Source organism: Eulemur rufifrons, chromosome 15, assembly GCF_041146395.1.
Source record: "Eulemur rufifrons isolate Redbay chromosome 15, OSU_ERuf_1, whole genome shotgun sequence".
Classification (NCBI taxonomy): Eukaryota; Metazoa; Chordata; class Mammalia; order Primates; family Lemuridae; genus Eulemur; species Eulemur rufifrons.
Window position 1 is genome coordinate 92801983 of NC_090997.1, and position 20464 is coordinate 92822446.

At 33.5% G+C, this 20464-nt stretch overlaps 1 protein-coding gene across 4 annotated transcripts in view; it reads left to right on the plus strand.

Moving 5' to 3' along the window:
• Positions 1-20464, plus strand: part of STXBP5 (syntaxin binding protein 5) — a 160657-nt gene that overhangs the window by 133967 nt on the left and 6226 nt on the right. For all 4 annotated transcript variants that reach the window (XM_069488927.1, XM_069488928.1, XM_069488930.1 and 1 more), the window contains 5 exons: positions 5423-5662; positions 8659-9028; positions 9315-9480; positions 15275-15386; positions 18960-19180. In XM_069488927.1, the coding sequence (XP_069345028.1) occupies positions 5423-5662; positions 8659-9028; positions 9315-9480; positions 15275-15386; positions 18960-19180 (1109 nt within the window). The remainder of the gene's footprint in view (positions 1-5422; positions 5663-8658; positions 9029-9314; positions 9481-15274; positions 15387-18959; positions 19181-20464) is intronic.

A 20464-nucleotide genomic window follows, 5' to 3' on the forward strand; every position in this document is an offset into this window, starting at 1 on the left:
ACATGACATGTCAGTAAAGATAAATAAGACTTTTTGTAATATATAAAACAGTATATTTTCTTAAACTTATTTTTTATTTCAGAAATTTGTATCACCTTTAACTGAATAAGAAGTTTAACTGCTTAAGAATGATTTCACCCACCCCATCTTAGAGATAACTAGATTTTGTCTCTTGCATTTGTCCACCCCGCTTACCCTCCCACTATTTATTCTCTAGATTTTTTTACTTTTTTATGTACACTACAAACTTAGGTGTTAGTCCATTTAAAAATACAAATTTTAGCATTTCCAAATTATAGTCTTAGCTCAGTTATATTGATAGAAAGCATGTGATTATGAAAGAGTAGGCATATAATGTATTCCACTGTCATCAGTAGAAAGTTCCATTCATGGGAAAAACAACTTAGTAGAACTCTAAAATATCACTAGCGTAAAAGAACAAGACTTAACCATAGAATGTAGAATAGCATACATTTTGAGAAGGGCATAGTTCCCCTCACTAAAAAAATGCAAGACATAATTTGAACCCAGATATGTCTGAGGCTTACATTGTGCATTCTTTCCCTAGGAGAGGATCTGGAGTTTTCAACAGAGTCTCAAAGAAGCCCATGATTTTAATAACATTAAATACCACTAATTAAACTGGTTTTGTATCTTTTAGTATCTTAAAAATCTGAGTAAACACATTTAGAAGTAATTTGAAAACTGTAAAAATATTGTAACCAATTATTTCTTAAAAGAATACTCACATTTATAAAACATATAAGTAATTTAATCAAAGAGTATATTCCATGCTTTTACATGTTGTCTTTATTCAGTTTACAGTTTAGCTAGCATGCCCGTGTATTTTAATGCCCTAAGCCAACTGTAATTTATGATTAATACATACATTGCTTAAGTAATTTCCTTCAAGTCTTTGTGCTACTGAAATACTTTTTGGTGGCAATTCTTGGCTGCTATTTTGTTATACACTGGTCAGGCAGGCTATAGTTGGAAAAATCCCCAACTATATTGAGATTTTCAAATTGCCAGATGTTGCTAAAGCAACTGAGGTTTTTGGATTGTCCTGCAACTCTGGAAGCTTCTGTGAATAGAATTCATTTTTGCTTATGGGAAATTGTGCAGCACTGCACTTATACTATAGCTTCGCCATCCTGGATCCCATGACCCACGTGAAGAACCGTGGGTGATACTGTTATACTTCCGTTTTTACTTTTCAAGTGTCACCCATAGGAGACAAACATCAACCTATTATATAACTTGATGTGAATTAGTTTCTTGTGCTAATTTTTACCCGGAGCAAATTCATCTCTTGGCATTATGTTTTGATTTGAATATACAGAATTTTGTTGCATAGGGCTGTGTGGGGGGAATAGAGTGATACATGCAAATAGAATGTTCTAGATATCCAGAGAGTAGCATGAAAGCAATGATTTTATAACATCATTGTATGGGAGCTGGATGGAGATATTAATGGCAATTTTATCTGAATTTAGATCTGCCAGAAAGATCGCATATTCTAGTACTTTTCTGACATCTAAAATCTGAACTTTAATGCTCAGTAATAACTATAGCCTTCCAAGTCTATGTTACTGGTGATAATAGCTGTCTGGAGTTGCCTAACAGAAAGTTTTAGACTTAGACATGAGTACAAATCCTGACTCTACCGTTTACTAGCTTTGTCATTAAGGCAAGTCGTTTAACCTCTCTGGGCCTCTATTATTTGTTAAATTGTAATGATAAAACTTTTCCAGATAGTTATGTGGATTCAATAAAATGATAAATGTAAAGTATTATGATAGTGCCTGGCACATGGTAGGCCTTGCTTAGTGATAACTATTTTCCTTTCTGCTCTTATTACTAGAGCTACTAAAATTAAACATTCTATCCTATTTGTTTAGCTTGTCCAATTTCTAGAAATCAATCCACAAGAGACCCACAGTGCCTAACCAACTAGGAGTAAGGGGACGGTATAACACATAAATTGCTGAAAATTCTGACTTTTTCAAACAGTTGTAGGCAGATAATAAAATAAGCAGCCTATCTGTCAATTTCAAACTGGATTCTTATTCAGTCCATTTTTCTATATTCATCTAGCCTTAGGAGTTTCTTTGGTAATCTAATTTTTTAGATAAGTCATATAATAAAAATCCAATTATAGTTTATGAATTTTATATAGTTAAATTAACCCATTAAATTAAAACACTTTTTATTTGGTCTCTGATTAACATTTTAAAGTATAGGTTGTTGTGAATTACCTGTTTTAATTTTAATAGTTATCAGTAAGAGTTTTTCCATAGGTTAATTTACATTAAAATTTACATTACCAGCGAGGAACAGTGGCTCATGCCTATAATCCCAGCACTCTGGGAGGCCAAGGCAGGAAGATCACTTGAGGCCAGAAGTTTGAGACCATCCTGGGCAACATAGTGAGATCGCATCTCTACAAAAAATTTTAAAAATTATCCAGGCGTGGTGGCATGCATCTGTAGTCCCAGCTACTCAGGAAGCTGAGGCAGAAGGATTGCTTGAACCCACGAGTTCAAGGTTACAATGAGCTATGATTGTGCCACTGCAGTCCAGCCTAGACTACAGAGCAAGACCCTGTCTCGAAAAAAAGGAAAAGAGAAAGAAATTTATATCATTAAATTTTCTTGTATCATTGTTTTCTATTGTTACTACTTGGTCACAACTGAAAATATAATGTCCAGTTATCTTATATGTATATGCTTTATTTAAGTAACAAATGCATTTGTCATTGGAAAATAAATTTAAAATTTTTATTATTTTACTAAAATAACTTTGGAAACTATGAAGAGTTAATAAATATTTGTAATCAATATCATATTACAAACTCATCCAGTAATGAAGTATTAATTATGGAAAGTTATTTCATGTACAGTAAGAAGTTCTTTTCTGCTATTTCGTAATCTGTAACGGGAGATGCAATCTCAGGCAAAAAAAAAAAGATATTTTTAGAAACTACAGTTAGAAATGATCCATGCCTTTGTTATAACTAATAATTTTATTTTCAGAGGCTAGCTATAATGAAAATTATGTTGCCTATTATTATTTGGGGGAGTATCTTTAATCTATGAATCTAAATTTGATTGCAAAAAGCTTTTTGGGGGTATAACTAGGATCTGGTTATACTTTTTTTATTTAATAAATACAGCTTAGGAGACTTTAACATATTTTTAGTCTTTCATGACATGAAGAGTCATTTCTTTCACAGTAGCATTGAAAGCATATGATTTGAGGAATCATTTATTAGCTGTGAGCTATAGGAGCTACTGGAAATTTTAACATATCCTAATGGTGCAGCAGAAACAGATTGGTAGATATTCTTAACTATAGATCTGTCTTTAGCAAGTTTTTATTGAATATCTTTTACATGCAAGGCACTGTACTAAATTTTTACAGGATATCAAACTGACACAGTCCTTGCATTCAAGGTGCTTGCAGTCACTTTAGAGTGGGGCATGAAACAAGTTAGAAATGACTACAGAACAAATCTAGTGTAAGTTCCATAATACACTTACACAAAGCTATATTGATTCAAAGGGGAGAGAAACTACATATGATTGTAGGAATCAGCAAAAACTTTAGAAAGATGACAATACCTGAGATGGAAAATAAGCAGAATCCTGATAGGTAGAGAAAGGACTGATGCAGGGGCACCAATCAGAAAATCACAAGCAAAAGCCTAAAGGTAGGTAAGTGCAGGTTATATCTGGAGAAAATCAAATGGCTCAACTTGTTTCCCACAATGGAATGAAGCAGGGCAGCTTTGGAAGTTAGGACCAGGAGGGGAGGTTAAATATAATTTATGAACAGTCTTAAAAACTTGAGTAAGATTATGAGCATGATTAAATAGATAAAGAGGAGCCACTGAGAAATTTTTAAATCAAGGCGACAGAATTAAAAGCATAACTTATAAAATTTACAGTAAGAGACTGAAGTTGGGGAGATAAGTTGGGAATTGTCTAAGGAAATAATGATGAGAGCCTGAAGTTAGGGTAATGGAAATAGATTGGTAACAGAAAGGAAACAAAACATTGTAATAAAATACCAAGGGCTTGGCATCCCATCAGGTGTATAGGTAAACTTAAAGGGAAGAATCAAAACTGACTCGTCCTCAGTGTTGCTCCCTGCAAGAACAAGGGTGTCATAAATAGTGCCATTAGAAGAATTTAGTGGTTTGGAGAGAATGATGTGTTTTTATTTTACATAGTGAGATATAACAGGAAAAAATGTCCAATAAGCATTTTAGAGAAAAAAGTTTCGGACTTGAGAGAGGCTTAGGATTGGCCACAAAGAAGGTAGCTGAAGATGAGAGATTTAGTTTTAAAATATCCCCGTGCTTACAGACATAGCTGGATAAAGGGAATATATCTAGTGACAAGCATGAGCCAGATGCCAGTTATACATTTTGATGAAAATGCCTTGCATTGAATGTTGATTACAGTTAAATTGGCATTTAAGAAAAATGAAAACTAAATTTTTCTTAATTAAAGGCTTTCATATGGGCAGATTTTAAAAAATAAAAGGTCCATCATTTGGTAAATTTGAAGGTAGAATCAGAGTACTTCTAAATGCATTTTTTAAATGTAGAAAATTGAAAAAATCCACACTTGTCTAGCTCTGCCTAATCGGGAATTGTATTACCAAAGGAAGGAACAGCACCATGAGAACCAAGGTGATAAGGGCTAAGATTAGAAAAGCAGCCTGAATACTAAAAGGGTCACACATTCAAAAATTTATTGGGATGCACCCAGCTCAGTTCTGACAAGTGTGGATTTGATCGTTTGTATTTCGTTTTTAAGCAAAAGAGAAAATTTATTAGCATATAAGTAAATTTTCAATTACAGTTGATTCTTACACAATGAGGGGATTAAGGGTGTCGACCCCCCCATATAGGGGAAGATCCACATAGAATTTTTGAATCCCCCAAAACTTAACTACAAATAGCCTACTGTTGACTGGAAGCCTTACAGATAACATAAACAGTCTGTTAACACATATTTTATGTTATATATATTAAATACTGTATTCTTACAATAAAGTAAGCTAGAGAAAAGAAAATGTTATTAAGAAAATCGTAAGGAAGAAAAAACATTATTAACTATTCATTAAGTGGAAGTGGATCATCATGAAGGTCTTCATCCTTGTCATCTTCACATTCAGTAGACTGTGGAGGAGGCGGAGGAGGGTCTCAGGGGTGGCAGAGGCAGAAGAAAATCCATGTATAAATGGACCCACGCAGTTCAAACCCATGTTGTTCAAGGATCAACTAAAAGGAAAATTAAATATGCTGTAGATTGTGTCTTTTTGCAGATTAACTGTTTGACCAAATTTATACAAAAACCAGATATGATATTTTATAACTTGAGCAATCTTGCAACACCTTAAACCATTTCAGATGTAAAAGATAATTCCTTCAGCCGATCACGGAGTTCGAGTGTAACCAGCATTGACAAAGAATCCCGAGAGGCGATCTCTGCTCTTCATTTCTGTGAAACTTTTACTCGAAAGGCAGACTTATCCCCTTCCCCTTGTCTATGGGTTGGAACAACGCTAGGAACAGTGCTTGTCATCGCACTGAACCTTCCCCCAGGGGGAGAACAAAGACTTCTTCAGCCAGTAATTGTGTCTCCAAGTGGTATGTATGTTCTGCTCTGGTGCCGCACTTAGAGTTACATTACAGATGTGATTTACTGTGATTTAGTAGGAGCCTTTGCTTGTCATTCTTCACATGATCTGAGAACTCGAAAATGTAAAGTATATGGGGATAGTGACAGCCTTATGCTTTAAATACATAAGCAATACATAAGACAAGATTTCAGAATATTGCTTATTTATATAGCCATTCAGATTTTACAATTTTTGCAACTCTAGGACCATGTATAAAATAATTACCACATAAAAAATGAAAGAAAATGATTGTTATAACACATTCCTAATACCTCAAAATATTATATTCTACAAGCAAAAGAATAGTACCTACATATATTAATATTTAGAAGAAAAACAGAAAATTACATTTTTGGACATTCTACATTGGGTTATTTTTGATCTGTAAGTGTGAAATCTGAGATTATTTTTCTTCTTTGAAGTATTAGGATAAGGTGACAATAGCAAATTTTCAAAAAACGTATAGTCCTCATATATTGAAAATGATATTTGATTTTATCAAATGTTTGTAGAATCTATCAAATGTTTGTAGAGTCTGTTAGGACTAGAAATAACAGAACTCTGGTTTTTATTACTGCTAATATATGCTCATCTAGATAGAAACAACCATGATTTTGCTCATTAATATATCTCTTGTTTGCATAATAGACTTTTACAACTCTTAGAATTTATAATTTAAATGTAATTATGATTTTATTTCTGAGCCATTTTCACATTAAATAAGCAGTTTGATTTATTAATTCAACTCAATAAATACTTGAGTATATACTGCACACCTAGTTGTTAAGGAAAATGTGATACTTGATGATATTCTTACTGATTTCACTTCTTAGTAAGAAACAAATAATGTGTATAGGAATAAAAAAGCTAGAAAGATGAAAATCAAAATGTTAACAGGAATTATCATTGGTTAGTCAGATTGGGGTAATTTTTTTTTTCTCTTTTTACTGATTTCTAGTTTCTAAATTTTCTACAAATAACATGCGAGTTTGTAATAAGGAAAATATTGTTTCCAATAAACAAAAGTAAAGGAGAGGGATTAACTATAGATAATTTACTATTAACTATAAAGTATTTAATACATTATCTAGCTTGAAATAAAATCAAGTTAGTTATAAAGTTACTTTGATATAAAAATAATTTTCATAGATAGAAAGGAACCTTTTAGTTCCTTCTCAATGGTAGGATATTTGAGATTTGTTTTTAATAAATGCCTATTTAAAAATATATGAATGACACGTCTGTCATGTTATCTGTATGGAAACTGTGAGAAAAGAGTATTTTCAAGCAGATGGGATTCTATGCTTAAAAATCTGAAATAGTCTACTTTGTCCACTATTGTTTTTTAAGAGAGTTGCCACTATTCTACTGGGAAACATGCTAAAATCCAGTCACCAATAGGACAAACACACATTTAAATGTTATTTTGGGTCAATTTTTAAAAATCCACATACTATAACTATATAAGTACTATGAACAGTTCCCAAATTAGCTTGGATAAATCAGCTGACCTCATCAAAACTTTAAAGCCAGAGAGACTCTTCAGGTGGACCAGAATAAAAAATAACAGATCATGAAAAAAAGGCTAGCTTTAGAATATGTTTTGAGATAGTGATTAAAACTGTAAGATTATAACTGTCATTTGTTTCTTATTTATCTACCAAACTGCTTAAAATACTCAGTTAAATTATCTACTTGTCAAACCCAGACTGTAGACTGGGGTTGCTAGTTTTAACAAATAAAATATAGGAGTAATTTCAGATAAAAGATACTTTTTTAGGCCAGGCATGGTGGCTCATGCCTGTAATCCCAGCACTCTGGGAGGCCGAGGCTGGAGGATCACTCAAGGTCAGGAGTTCAAGACCAGCCTGAGCAAGAGACCCCATCTCTACTAAAAAATAGAAAGAAATTAGCTGGACAACTAAAAATATATAGAAAAAATTAGCCGGGCATGATGGCACATGCCTGTAGTCTCAGCTACTCGGGAGGCTGAGGCAGAAGGATCGCTTGAGCCCAGGAGTTTGAGGTTGCTGTGAGCTAGCCTGACTCCACGGCACTCTAGCCCAGGCCACAGAGCAAGACTCTGTCTCAAAAATATATATATATATACTTTTTTAATATAAGTAATAGTAGTGTTTGGGACATACTTACGCTAAAAGGTGTTCATTATTTATCTGAAATTTGAATTCAACTACACATTCTTTATTTTATCTGGCAACCCTATGTAGATAAAACATACAAACGCAAAGAAAATAAAAAGAATATTTCTTTTCAGTGCACACTTCATATATAATTTAAATTTTCAAGTAGCTACATTTAAAAAAGTAAAAAAGGTGAAATTAATTTTAATAGCATTTTATTTATCACATTGCATCCAAAATACCATTTTGGCATGTAATTATTATTTCAAAATTATTGAGATATTTTACATTTAATTTTGAGGAGTACTAAAGTCTTCAAATATGTACGTGTTGTACTCTTAGCATACACTACATTTGTCCACAACACTTTGGGCAAGGCACATGTCCAATGCTCTGCAGCCGCATGTGGCCAGTAGCCCTGCACTGGACAGCACAGCTCCAGATGCCATCCACTTGCTCTCGTCCTTCTTGGTAGTGCCCTTGCTGGGTGTGAGAGGAGACATAGTTCCAGATCCCCCAGCATATCAGTTGTTTATTCATCTAACGGTTAGGTATGTGTTTACAGAAATCATCATATTTAATTAAATTGTGAATGATCAGTTAGTGGCATTAGTTTATTAGGGGTATGTAACCTTGATACCTTTTTCCAGACTCATAAATACCATGCTTGAGTTTGAATCCTGTCAGTGAGCCAGTGTGCAATTTCAGTTCAGTAAGCATCCAACATATTTTTGAGTGTGTATTATCTATGTCAAAGTTGGAATGAACATATTTACTCTGTGGATTAAAATATTTCAGTTATTTATCAGACTTCTATTTTTAGGTACAATATTGAGGTTAAAAGGTGCAATCTTGAGAATGGCATTTCTGGATACCACGGGCTGCTTAATGCCACCTGCATACGAACCCTGGAAAGAGCACAATGTTCCTGAAGAAAAAGATGAAAAGGAGAAATTGAAAAAACGGCGACCTGTCTCGGTATCCCCCTCCTCTTCTCAGGAAATTAGTGAAAACCAGTATGCAGTGATATGTTCTGAAAAGCAAGCAAAAGTAATCTCACTGCCAACCCAGAACTGTGCTTATAAGCAAAACATTACAGAGACCTCATTTGTGCTTCGTGGGGATATTGTAACGTTGAGTAACGGTATCTGCCTTGCCTGTTTCTGTGCCAATGGACACATTATGACATTTAGGTAAGAGGCATTTTTTTAAACACAGATACAGCATTTTTTGTTTCTCAAATTATATTACAGAATTATATTGTTTGAAGGAAATACTTTTTTATTTATAGTCTTATACACTGAGAATTTATTTTCAGTTAATAGTGAACAGGTATATGAGAAATACATTATCTCCCACTCAAGTATACAAACTAAATCATAAGATTTACAAAGTCTCTGCCATTTTTAAATTCTGTAATAATTGGTTCAAGACTAAAACATACTTTATTATTAACAAATTTTTATTTTCTTTCTTAAGTTTGCCAAGTTTAAGGCCTCTATTGGATGTGTATTACTTGCCCCTTACCAATATGCGGATAGCCAGAACGTTCTGCTTCACCAACAATGGACAAGCATTATATCTTGTTTCACCTACAGAAATCCAGAGACTGACTTATAGTCAAGAGACCTGTGAAAATCTTCAGGTAAATAACAAAAATATTACTATAATTTCTTCAAAGGTGAAATATTCTCTAGGGGCCCTTTTACTGCCAGTCCCTTATTTATCATGGAGTATACAAATGAGCCCACATGGTAAAATCCAAAACCTTTTAATTAGACTTTCAGAGCGCATGCTTTGAGACTCCCATGATTAAAATACCTTCATCAGACTTTTGTTATAAGACTGACTTCATCTTACTGACCAATATTTGTCTTTCCAGTGAAAGCAAAGAAATACAAAATGTTACATCAATTTTATACTCACTCTTCACATAGAATGAATATCTATGTTATACACACACACACACACACACACACACATCATTAATGTAAAAATAATTGTATCTATTTTAGGGCAAATTATGTGATCCCGTCTCTCATATACTATATCCACAAGGAAATTTACACATATAAGAAAAAAGAATATTTGGTAGTTTTCTTCCAAGTATTTTTATTGATCTTTTTTGAGAGACTGTAAACAAATTCTTTAAGTACAGAACTATATCTTTTTTTAGTATTTGAGCGCCTTATGTGATTATTTAGAAATAATCAGTTTAGCTTCACATTCTAAAATAAAAGTGCTCTTAAAAAATATTGGGCTAAAATATTGATTGGTATTTGATATTTAGAGGAAATTACTATCTAAAGGGACTTTACAATGAAAGTTTCTTCAATTAACTCTTTTTTGCTCATTTGTTACTTTGCATTTGTGGCTTAGTATTTTTAGAACATGAGCTTTGGAATCGAGAAGACTGAATTCAAGTCCAGCCTTGCTAGATAATTAATGTGACCTTAGACAAGTTACTTAATGTCTCTGATTATCATCTTTAAAAATAGGATAAAAATAATATCTATCTCAGAGGTTATAGACAGTACATATAAAGTACTTAGCATAGTGCCTGGTACAGAGTATACTTAATAAATGTCAAATATTGTTCTTGTTATTCCAGTAAGCTATACTATCCTATAAACTTAGTTCTGAATGATATTGTTGTAAACCTAGAGAGTAAAACAGAATTACATAACTGACATTTTACATTTAAATTCCATTGACATTTGGGTGAAAGTTATTTTTCAAAGATACCTCAGTTTCTGAATTAAAATTTTGCTTTTTATGGGAAGGATAAACCTTAAAGTTTTCCTTTTAGCATTTCATTAGTAATATGGTATATTGAGAAATAATATGGACAATTGAAACTATTCTTAATTCATTTCAATCTGAAATGTGGTCGGAATTCAACTATTCAAAAATCTAAACTTCATCACTTTTCTGGGATCAATTTATTCTACCCTTTGGTCAGTGTTTTAACTATTTTTTAATAAAAGTCAATAGGAGCCATGGTAAACTTTACTTATTTATGTTTAAATGAAGTGACCTTTTAGTAGTAAGCTCTATTTTAATAACTGTCTGCTATGTGCCTTCATGATACAGAAATAAATGAAAAATGGACTCTTTTCAAGGAGTTTGTGATAAAGTATCTTTTTTGAGCAATATTGACATTTTATTTATCTGAAATAATGCCTTGGTAAAAAAATTATTGAATGAAGACTACTATGAACTTTATAAACACTATTCTTTTGCTTCCTGATTGCCCTTTTACATTGTGCATTCATTTAAATTTAGCCAAATGCAATTGTATTACAACGCAACGAGATAATAAAGAAGATGCTTACAAACATTAATGTAGTTTCCAGGCAAGATGGAATAATAGGGACCTCCTGCCTGAAACTACCTAAAAAAAAAAAAAAAAAACAGATAAAACTCATGAAACAATGATTTTCAAATTACTGGACATCAGACAATGAAGGAAAGTAATCCCTGACAGAAAACAAAAGAGGTATCTCAACTTTAATGCCTTAATACAATTTTCAGGATTGGGCACAGAGAGAAGTACTGAGACCAAGCCTGGCAGACTTCCCAAGTTGAGAAGGCAGGACCAAGAGTCCAGGACACCAAGTAAATTAGAGAGGAAAGAACTACAAAGAGAGAGAACCCTGGAAATCTACAGAGTTCCCCAAGCCAAGAGTATTCAGTAGGCTGCTGTTCAGCGCATGCATGTAACTAAACTCTGACCAGAGAGGACCATCTGAAAGGAATAGAGGATTAGCAGGAACAGTGTGCCTGGTGCTGGGGCCAGGAATAGTGCCTGTTCCCAACAGGCAGACTGGAAAAACTCTAACTCATGAGTATATTAGTTTCCTGGGCTGCTATAACAAATTACCACAACTTGGTGACCAAAAACAGGATAAATTTATTTGTTCACACTACTGGAAGCCAGAGTCCAAAACTCAGTTTCTCTGAGCCAAAATCAAGGTGCTGGCAGGGTCTTGCTCCCTCTGGAGCTCTAAAAGAGAATCATTCTTTGCCTCTCCCAGCTTCTAGCAGCTGCAGGCATTCCTTGATTTTTAGCTATACCAATCCAATCTCTGCTTTGTGGCCACATTGCCTCCTTCTCCTTTGTGTGTGTCAAATCTTCCTCTGCCTTTCTCTCTAAAAAGGACATTTGTAATTGTATTACAACCCAACAAGATAATCCAGAAGAATTTTCCCAGGGCAAGATATTGAACCACATCTACACTGACCCTATTGCTTTACAAGGTAACATTTGTAGGTTCATCTAGAGATGAGAAACTAGAATTTGAAATGAAAAATATGCTGAATGGCATTTTAACAGATAACTAGACATTGCAGAAGAAAAGATAAGTGAACTTGAAAGCATAGCAACAGAAAATAACTGAGTGTTTAAACTTAGAAAATTTATAGCACTAAAATTTATAGCACTAAAATGCTTATGTTAGAAAAGAAGGAGGTCTCAAAGCAACGACCTCAGCTTCCACCTTAAGAAACTGAAAAACAAGAGCAAATTAAATCCAAAGAAACAGAAGGAAGAAAATAAATATCCAAGTGGAAATCAATGAAACAGAAAACAAGGAAACAGTGGAAAAACATTAATGAAACCAAAAGCTAGTTATTTGAGAAGATCAATAAAATTGATCTCAAGCCATATGAAGAGAGAAGTAACAAATTACCAATATCAAGAATGAGTGAAGTATCATTACTATATATTCTACAGATATGAAATAGATAAGGGAATATTATGACAACTTTATGCCAATAAATTCAGAAACTTAGATGAAATGAACAAAGTCCTAGAAAGACACAAATTACCAAGCTTACTCAAGAAAAAAATAGATAACCTGAATAGTCCTATATCTGTTAAATCAAAATTGAGGTTAGAAACCTTGGATTAAGGACATTCGAGATTTGGATGGCTTCTCTGTTAAACTCTGTCAACATTTCAGGAAGAAATAATACTGGTTCTACACAAACTTTTCCAAAACTTGAAACAAGGGAGTGCTTTTCAACTTATTCTGTGAAGCAAGCATTAACCTAATACCAAAACTAGACAAAGTCACTATAAGAAAAGAAAACTGGCGAGCACAGTAGTTCATGCCTGCAATCCCAGCACTTTGGGAGGCCAAAGTTGGTGGATCACTCAAGGCCAGAAATTCAAGACCAGCTTTAGCAACATACCAAGACCCCTTCCTTACAAAAAATTTAAAAATTAGCCAGGCATGGTGGTACATGCTTGTAGTCCCAGCTACTCAGGAGACTGAGGCAGAAGGATCACTTGAGCTCAGGAGTTTGAGGTTGCTATGAGCTATGATGATGCCGCTGTACTCCAGCCCAGGCAACAGAGCAAAAAAAAAAGAGAGAGAGAAAAGAAAACTACATATAGACCAATATTCCTTACAAATACAAATGCAAAAATTGTAAACAAAATTTTAGCAAATTGAATTCAATAATATAGCAAAAGGATAATACATTCTGACCAAGTGAGATTTATTCCAGGAAAGCAAGGCTGAATTAATACTTAAAAATCAATCAGTGTAATTCATCATATTAAAAAAAAGCTAAAAGAAAGTGAAAAACAATTGCTTCATCTCTAATTATGTGATAGAAGGTTTTTCTGTTTTTATGCATATAGCATTAATGTCTACTCCTGGGACTTTATATGTTCATTATCTTTAAGCCTAGTAATGTTCCTAAGAGGCAGGTATCACTATCCCATTTTTAAATTTGAAGAAACCATTTCCTGAGCGATTAATTTGCCTAATATTTCTCTCCTAGTAAAAGGCAGAAGTGAGTAGCAAACACAGGTCCATCTGGTTCCAAAGTTTATACTCATTCTATATGCCACGTGGAATACAGTGTCTCTTTATAACAATCTCTGGTTTTTTATATTTCTTCTTTATCTTTGTAAAAATGTAAGCTCACTAAACACCAAATAAATTAAGAAATAAAAAACATAATTCTAAGGTGAGGTAAAGTTTTAAAAGAACATATCTTTAAACTGTCACTATTTATATGTCACATTATTATTTTGATTTAGCATCAAAGATACTCAAATAGTAGCTGTGTTGCCATTGTGGTTGTCGTTATTATTATATTAATGTAATAGATACAGTTTAGGTTACAGTGAAATACAGTGAAATATATTAAAAAGATTAGAAATATGCTTAAAATTTCCTTTGTTATAGAGTCTAATATAAATATCAATGTAGTAATAGGTATCCATATATTCTATGGTGGGTTTTAACAAGTTTGATTTATTGAGTTTAGGAAGTTTTTCATTCTAGGTTTACTCCATTTTGTAGAAATCCAGAGGAAAGAAAATAAAAATGTAAGGGCTTCCAAGTACTTCATTGTTATAAATAAAACTGTGTTGTGTGGTGTTAATAATTGTCTCCTCCCATTTACAATCTGGTTAGAGAGACAACATTAATATGGATTTGTCTGAAGGGTAAAACCTTCGGACTTCCTTTATCAACTTTCTTAGCCCAGCCCTAAAGAAGAAACCCTGAAAAATACATACTTGCGGTCCCAACTATTTAATATAATAATGTAATGCCAAAGTACAGCAGAACTCCTACCTGGAGCCAATAGTGTACTTGCTCTTATATCATAACTATTTCTCTTTAATGGACAGAAGTGTAATCCCAAAGCCTCAGTGTATTTTTAATTCATTTTTATAGCTTCCCAAAGCTGCCTTGTAAATATACAAACTATTCCTTCCTCTTTATGTATTATGAATAAAATCAATAACATGTCAGCAATCTTCTGACTGACTTTTACCATTTCTGCATTTCAAAGATTATTGACAGTAATGTCAGAAAAATCTGACAATATAGAAGGAAGCCTTTTCATCTTCCTGCAAGATGTCTGAAATTCCAAGTGTATGTTGGCATAATTCTCTTCCTAGCATATGTTTATCCAAAAAGAAGTTAATATGTCTAAATTACTAATTTTCTGACTCAGCTAAAGGTTTTAATTCCAGAACTGTATAACATCATTATCACATTGGACTTTTAAACTTGCTAGTAGAAAATTTTCTTCTTTCTAAGGTAAAACCTAGTTATTAATCCAATTATCAATTCTTAGTAATAAGTTATGTGAAAAATTTTGTCTTGAAGAATAGTATCTCCTCACAGCCTTAGCAGAAATACCATCTTTGCCTGTAATGCAAAGAAAGTAATTCAGCAAAAGGAGCAAGTAGCCAGTTAGTCTCAGTGAATTTAGTCTTAGAAACTCACTGTTTGAATAAGTTACTATAATATGTACTGTATCTGATCATTTGAAATGTGCTCAATAATTATTTGTGAATCTCAACAGGTAATGTTCTAAGCTTACATTAAAGAGTTTACAATGATGATTTTGTGAATTATAGTTTAGTTTCCCTGAGACTTTAACAATTATAATTTGTTTTGATTTTAAAGGAAATGTTGGGTGAACTCTTCACTCCTGTAGAAACACCTGAAGCACCAAACAGGGGATTCTTTAAAGGCTTATTTGGAGGTGGTGCCCAATCTCTTGACAGAGAAGAACTATGTAAGTTGATTTCTTTAATTTGGATGATACATCTGTAAAACAGAAACATTCAAACCATATAAATTTTTCTTGCATGTGTAAATTATGTCCACTTTTTCCTCTTTGTTACAATAATTAACATATTCATGTTTTAAGGAAATACATAAAATTATTTTTGATCTTTGTATCCCAAATCAGGGAAATATTTTACTGTGGAAACCAAAATCAGAATAGCTTTAGGTGGCTAAAAAGTAATATTCACAACTTTAAATGAATAATTTAGAAAGTACTTGCTTTATTTTCATTATGTGGGATGTTCATTGTCATTTTAATGCAATGATTGCTTTTAATTGATATACTTAACTTTGAAAAAGCTTTTACTTAAACATTTAATCTATCTTAGGAAACCTCCAAAACTATTCTCATATCTAAAGGGTATTTAAAATAGCAAAATCTAGTTCATTTACTACCTTCCACATAATTGACACAAATCAGCAAAATTATTGAATGAACTAATGAATCACTGAATGCTTGACCTTTTTTTTCAAATGGATGCTTGTATCTCTCCTTGAATTTTTTCTTTTTTTTTTGCTAAAGTATTGTATAATTGTTGTTTCATGTTTGTTTGACTAAGTAGAAAAACTGTAACATTTAATAGCAGTAAGTAGCAATGCAGTGCAATTTCATTCTAAAAACTTACCCTAATGATTTTTTCATAGTTTCAATTAAATTTTTTAAAAAAATGAAGACTATTCTTCAAGTCAATAAGGACTGATAATTTGGGAAAACATACTTACTGAGGAAAATTTATAAAGTTATATAAAACTAAAAAAGCATATTTTAAAAAAATCATAAAAACATCCAAGAACTAATAATCTAGTAAGGAGTTTTCAGGATAGACAGTGTCCATGGGGAGGGAGGGGAGCCCAGGGTGGTGAGCATGGCAACTTGGGCTGCAGTGCTTTGCTAATCTGGAGAAAGAGGCTGAGATACTCAGCTGCGCTGTGTTCAACAAGATGGGGTCCCAGGCCTTGTGAGGGTGGGGACCCTGAATAGCTCCTCCTCTTTGCAAGGACCCCCAAGGGCTATAGCTTAAGTGTAAGGATACACAATACTGATTTACAAAGTTAAGCAGTCTAATGAATTCCAAGGATGTGTTTTTTTAAATTCTCAATTAGATGTGCCATGTGAAAATACAGTACACCAAAGACAAAGAGAAAATCTTTAAGGTGGCTTGAGAAAAATGATAGATATCTTTTAACAAGCTACAAGCTGATACCTAACTTCTCAACAGCCAAAGATGGAAGGATGGTCTATATATTGACAGAAGATGAAATTTAATCTACAGTTCTATACACAAAACAAAACTCTTAGGCAGTAGCTTTTCAGATGTGACAGCTTAAATCAGAAGCAACCAAAGGAAAGAAAAGAGATAAATTGGAATTCATCAAAATTATAAACTTTTTCCTTCAAAGAACACTATGAAGAAAGTAAAAGGTGATCCAAAAATGGAATAAAATATTTGCAAATCATACATCTGATATCTGATAAGGTCTAGTATCCAGAATATAAAGAACTCTTTCAACTCAATAATAAAAAGACAAATAGCCCAGTTTTTAAATGGGCAAAAGATTTGCATAGATATTTCTCCAAAGAAAATATACAAATGACTGATAAACACATGGAAACATGGTCAACATCATTTGTCCTTAGGGCAATGCAGATCAAAACCACAAGATGATACCACTTCACACATACTAGGATGGCTGTAAAACTGTGGTCCCCAAACCCTGGGCTGCGGCCTGATACCAGTCATGACCTCCTGTTAGAAAATGGGCCACACATCACTGCCTGAGCTCTGTGCCACCACCCCCCAATGCCCATGACACCCCATCCCTTCACTCCCTCACCCCCAATCCATGGAAAAATGGCTTCCATAAAACAGGTCCCTGGTGCCAAAAAGGTTGGGGACTGCTGCTGTAAAACATGCACAATAACAAAGACTGTCGAGGATGTGGAGAAATTGGAACCCTCATACACCAAATATAAAATGGGGCAACGTCTTTGGAAAACTGTCTGGCGGTTCCTTAAAAAGTTAAACATAGTTACCATATGATACAGTAGTTCCTCTCCCAGACATATACCCAAGAAAATTCAAAACATATATTCGCACAAAAACTTATACAAATATTCAATAGTAGCATTCATAAAAGCCAAAAAATGGAAATAACCCAAATGTCCATCAACTGATGAATGAGTAAGCAAAATGTAATTTACCCATAAAATTATATATTATTTAGCCATAAAAAGGTATAAAGTACTGATATATGCTCCAATATTGATGAACCTTGACAACATTATTAGTGGAAGAAGCCAGCTATGAAGAGCCACATATTGTATGAATTCATTTCAATGAAATATTCAGAATAGACAAATGTATAGAGACAGAGATTAGTGATTGCCAAGGACTGAGAAGAGTGGGAATGGAAAGTATTAACAGGTATATTTTTTTATGTGTGTAATAACAGACCAAATTTAATGCTAGCACCTGAAGCTGCACAGGGTATGCTTTATAACCTTCATGGGACTGTTGTACATATTCAATAAAGTGACAATGTGCACTTAGGGTATCAAAATCAGGAACATACTTTTGAATTGTTTAAACACAGTCCACAGAATTAAAAACAAAATCAGAAGCCATCCACAGTTAGACTAATTGTCAATTAAAAGTTTTGCAATTAATACTTGATATAACAGTCAATATCTAGCAAGGGATATTAAAAGTGATTTCAGAGTCCCACCTGTTGTACTCTGTTGGGAAGGTTTCTGAGTAGAAATGTGATTGGCCAAAGGTTAAAAAAGAAGAAAGAAAGAAAAATATGCTGAGGGAAGAGGATCAGCCTTTAAAGAATTTAAGACTTTTGCAGTGATCCACGTGTTACGTAATCAGAGTCTATATAAGAAAGGGAAAGGAACCAATGAATTCCTAAGGTCTTTTGAAGGAAAACTGGATCTGTGTGGTAAGTGACAAGGTAAATGGAGAGAGAGAAAAGAAAGGAATGTAGCATATCTACAACTCTGGGAGACAGAAATAGAATTCTGAATAAATTCTTCAGTTTTCTTTGCTTCTGAGCCTTAGCATGGTATTTTTTTAAAGTAAGAGAAAGGGAGGAATAAACTAAATCAAACCTGTATATTTAAATCTATATACTTGAAGCTACATATCTTTAATTTATCTTTAGTTTTTTTGCACACATCGGAGCAATTTTTTCCATTATGTAAATTGGTATCAGTATATTCATTATTCATTGCAACAATTACCAACCCCTTTTTTGCACAAGTCCTGCTCTTCGGAACTAGTATAAAGTAGAATATTTATTAATGTGTGTTGTGTTTTTGTATGTTCAAAAAAGTATCTAAAAACTACTAAAACCATAATAAAAGGAGAACATATTAAATTATAAAGTGAAATTTGTAATAGTTCAATTATATTGTCACCGAATTTAAAAATTATATTTTAATGCTATTCATGTAGTAGGTATTTTACATAAAATTTTCATTTTTTGAGTTACTCTCATTATCCAATCCGTTCAGTCGGAGAATCGTCCTCGGGAAAGGCCTCAAGGAGCCTTGCACAGCACATCCCTGGCCCTGGTGGTATTGAAGGTGTGAAGGGGGCAGCATCTGGAGTCGTCGGTGAATTAGCACGAGCCAGGTTGGCACTGGATGAAAGAGGGCAGAAACTTGGCGACCTGGAAGAAAGAACTGCAGCTATGTTATCAAGTGCAGATTCGTTTTCTAAACATGCTCATGAGGTATGTCTATCAAACAGATATTTAAACAAGAAACCCCAAGTAAAGCAAGTATGAAAGTTATTGTATGTTTATAGCTATTGTATTTTTACATGCATGTATTTTCATATATCCTTTGTACAATTGCAAATTCCTGAGTTTTGCCACCAGAGGGAACCATTACAGAATGTGTCTCAATAGCCTTTGATCTCTTACTGAAGATTATAAATTTTGAAGGAACCTGCTCACTTTCAGGCTCTTTGTAAACAAAGCCAGATTTGTAACTATTTCTTAAGGAATGAAATAACAATGCTGATTTTCCTTAATGCCTCAGAGTCTATTACACTTTGTCCTAGAGAAGGAAATAATTTGCCTCCTTGATTCTTCCAGGTATATCTAAATAACTAAAATTAACAAACAGTTTTATTTAAATAAACAATACTAAGTCTGTCTTGTAGAACAATGAGTATGGAGGGGCAGCGAGATGCATTTTGCAATGAGTTCATCTTGATAGACCTAGGAGGTCATGATGGAGCTCAGAAATAGATGCTATAAAGTAGGGATCCCTAACTGGCCCTCTTAAAAATATGTTTTGTTGACCAACATAGGCTCTTACAAAGCTGAATTTAAAAGCCTTTAGGTAAACCACACATTTTTCATTTTGACACACAAGTCTTCCACTTCTTGATGCTTTGCACTGGGTTATTTCACACATTTCATTCCTAGCCTAGCCCTTGAAGACATTTTGAGTTTGTTTTCTGAAAAACCATATCAACATTGCTTTTATACTTGAACACCCAATCTGTAGTGATAGCGCTCTTAACTTTTTCTTTCAAAACTCATCTCTCCCTTGCTCAAGAATTCTGAAACCTAAAATGTATGAAAGAGGTAACTTTACCTGAGAAATACTTGCCCAGGGCTTCCAAGAGATTCAGAGATCCTTTGTGAGTACTTGTACTATCTAGGCACCTCAGCTGTACAGTGGATTTCAATCTAGGTCAGGATTTTTGTTGTCATAACTTTGCACTTGATTGTGTGATCTCTAAGGCATATAGTGCTTTAGTCAATTTCAGATTATATCTACACTCTAAATATTTAGCAAAGAGCTCAATCTCAAACTTACAGTTTTCCTTTCAACCAGTGTTCTTGAGCCATATTTGAGAGTCAAAGGAGGACAGTATATCAAGGTGGTTACAATCATACGTTCTTGAATCAGACTGCGTGGGCTCAAATTACAGTTTCACCATTGTGTTATGTTGGATAAGTCTAGAAGCCTCAGTGTCTTCATTGTAAATTGAGGAGAAAAAC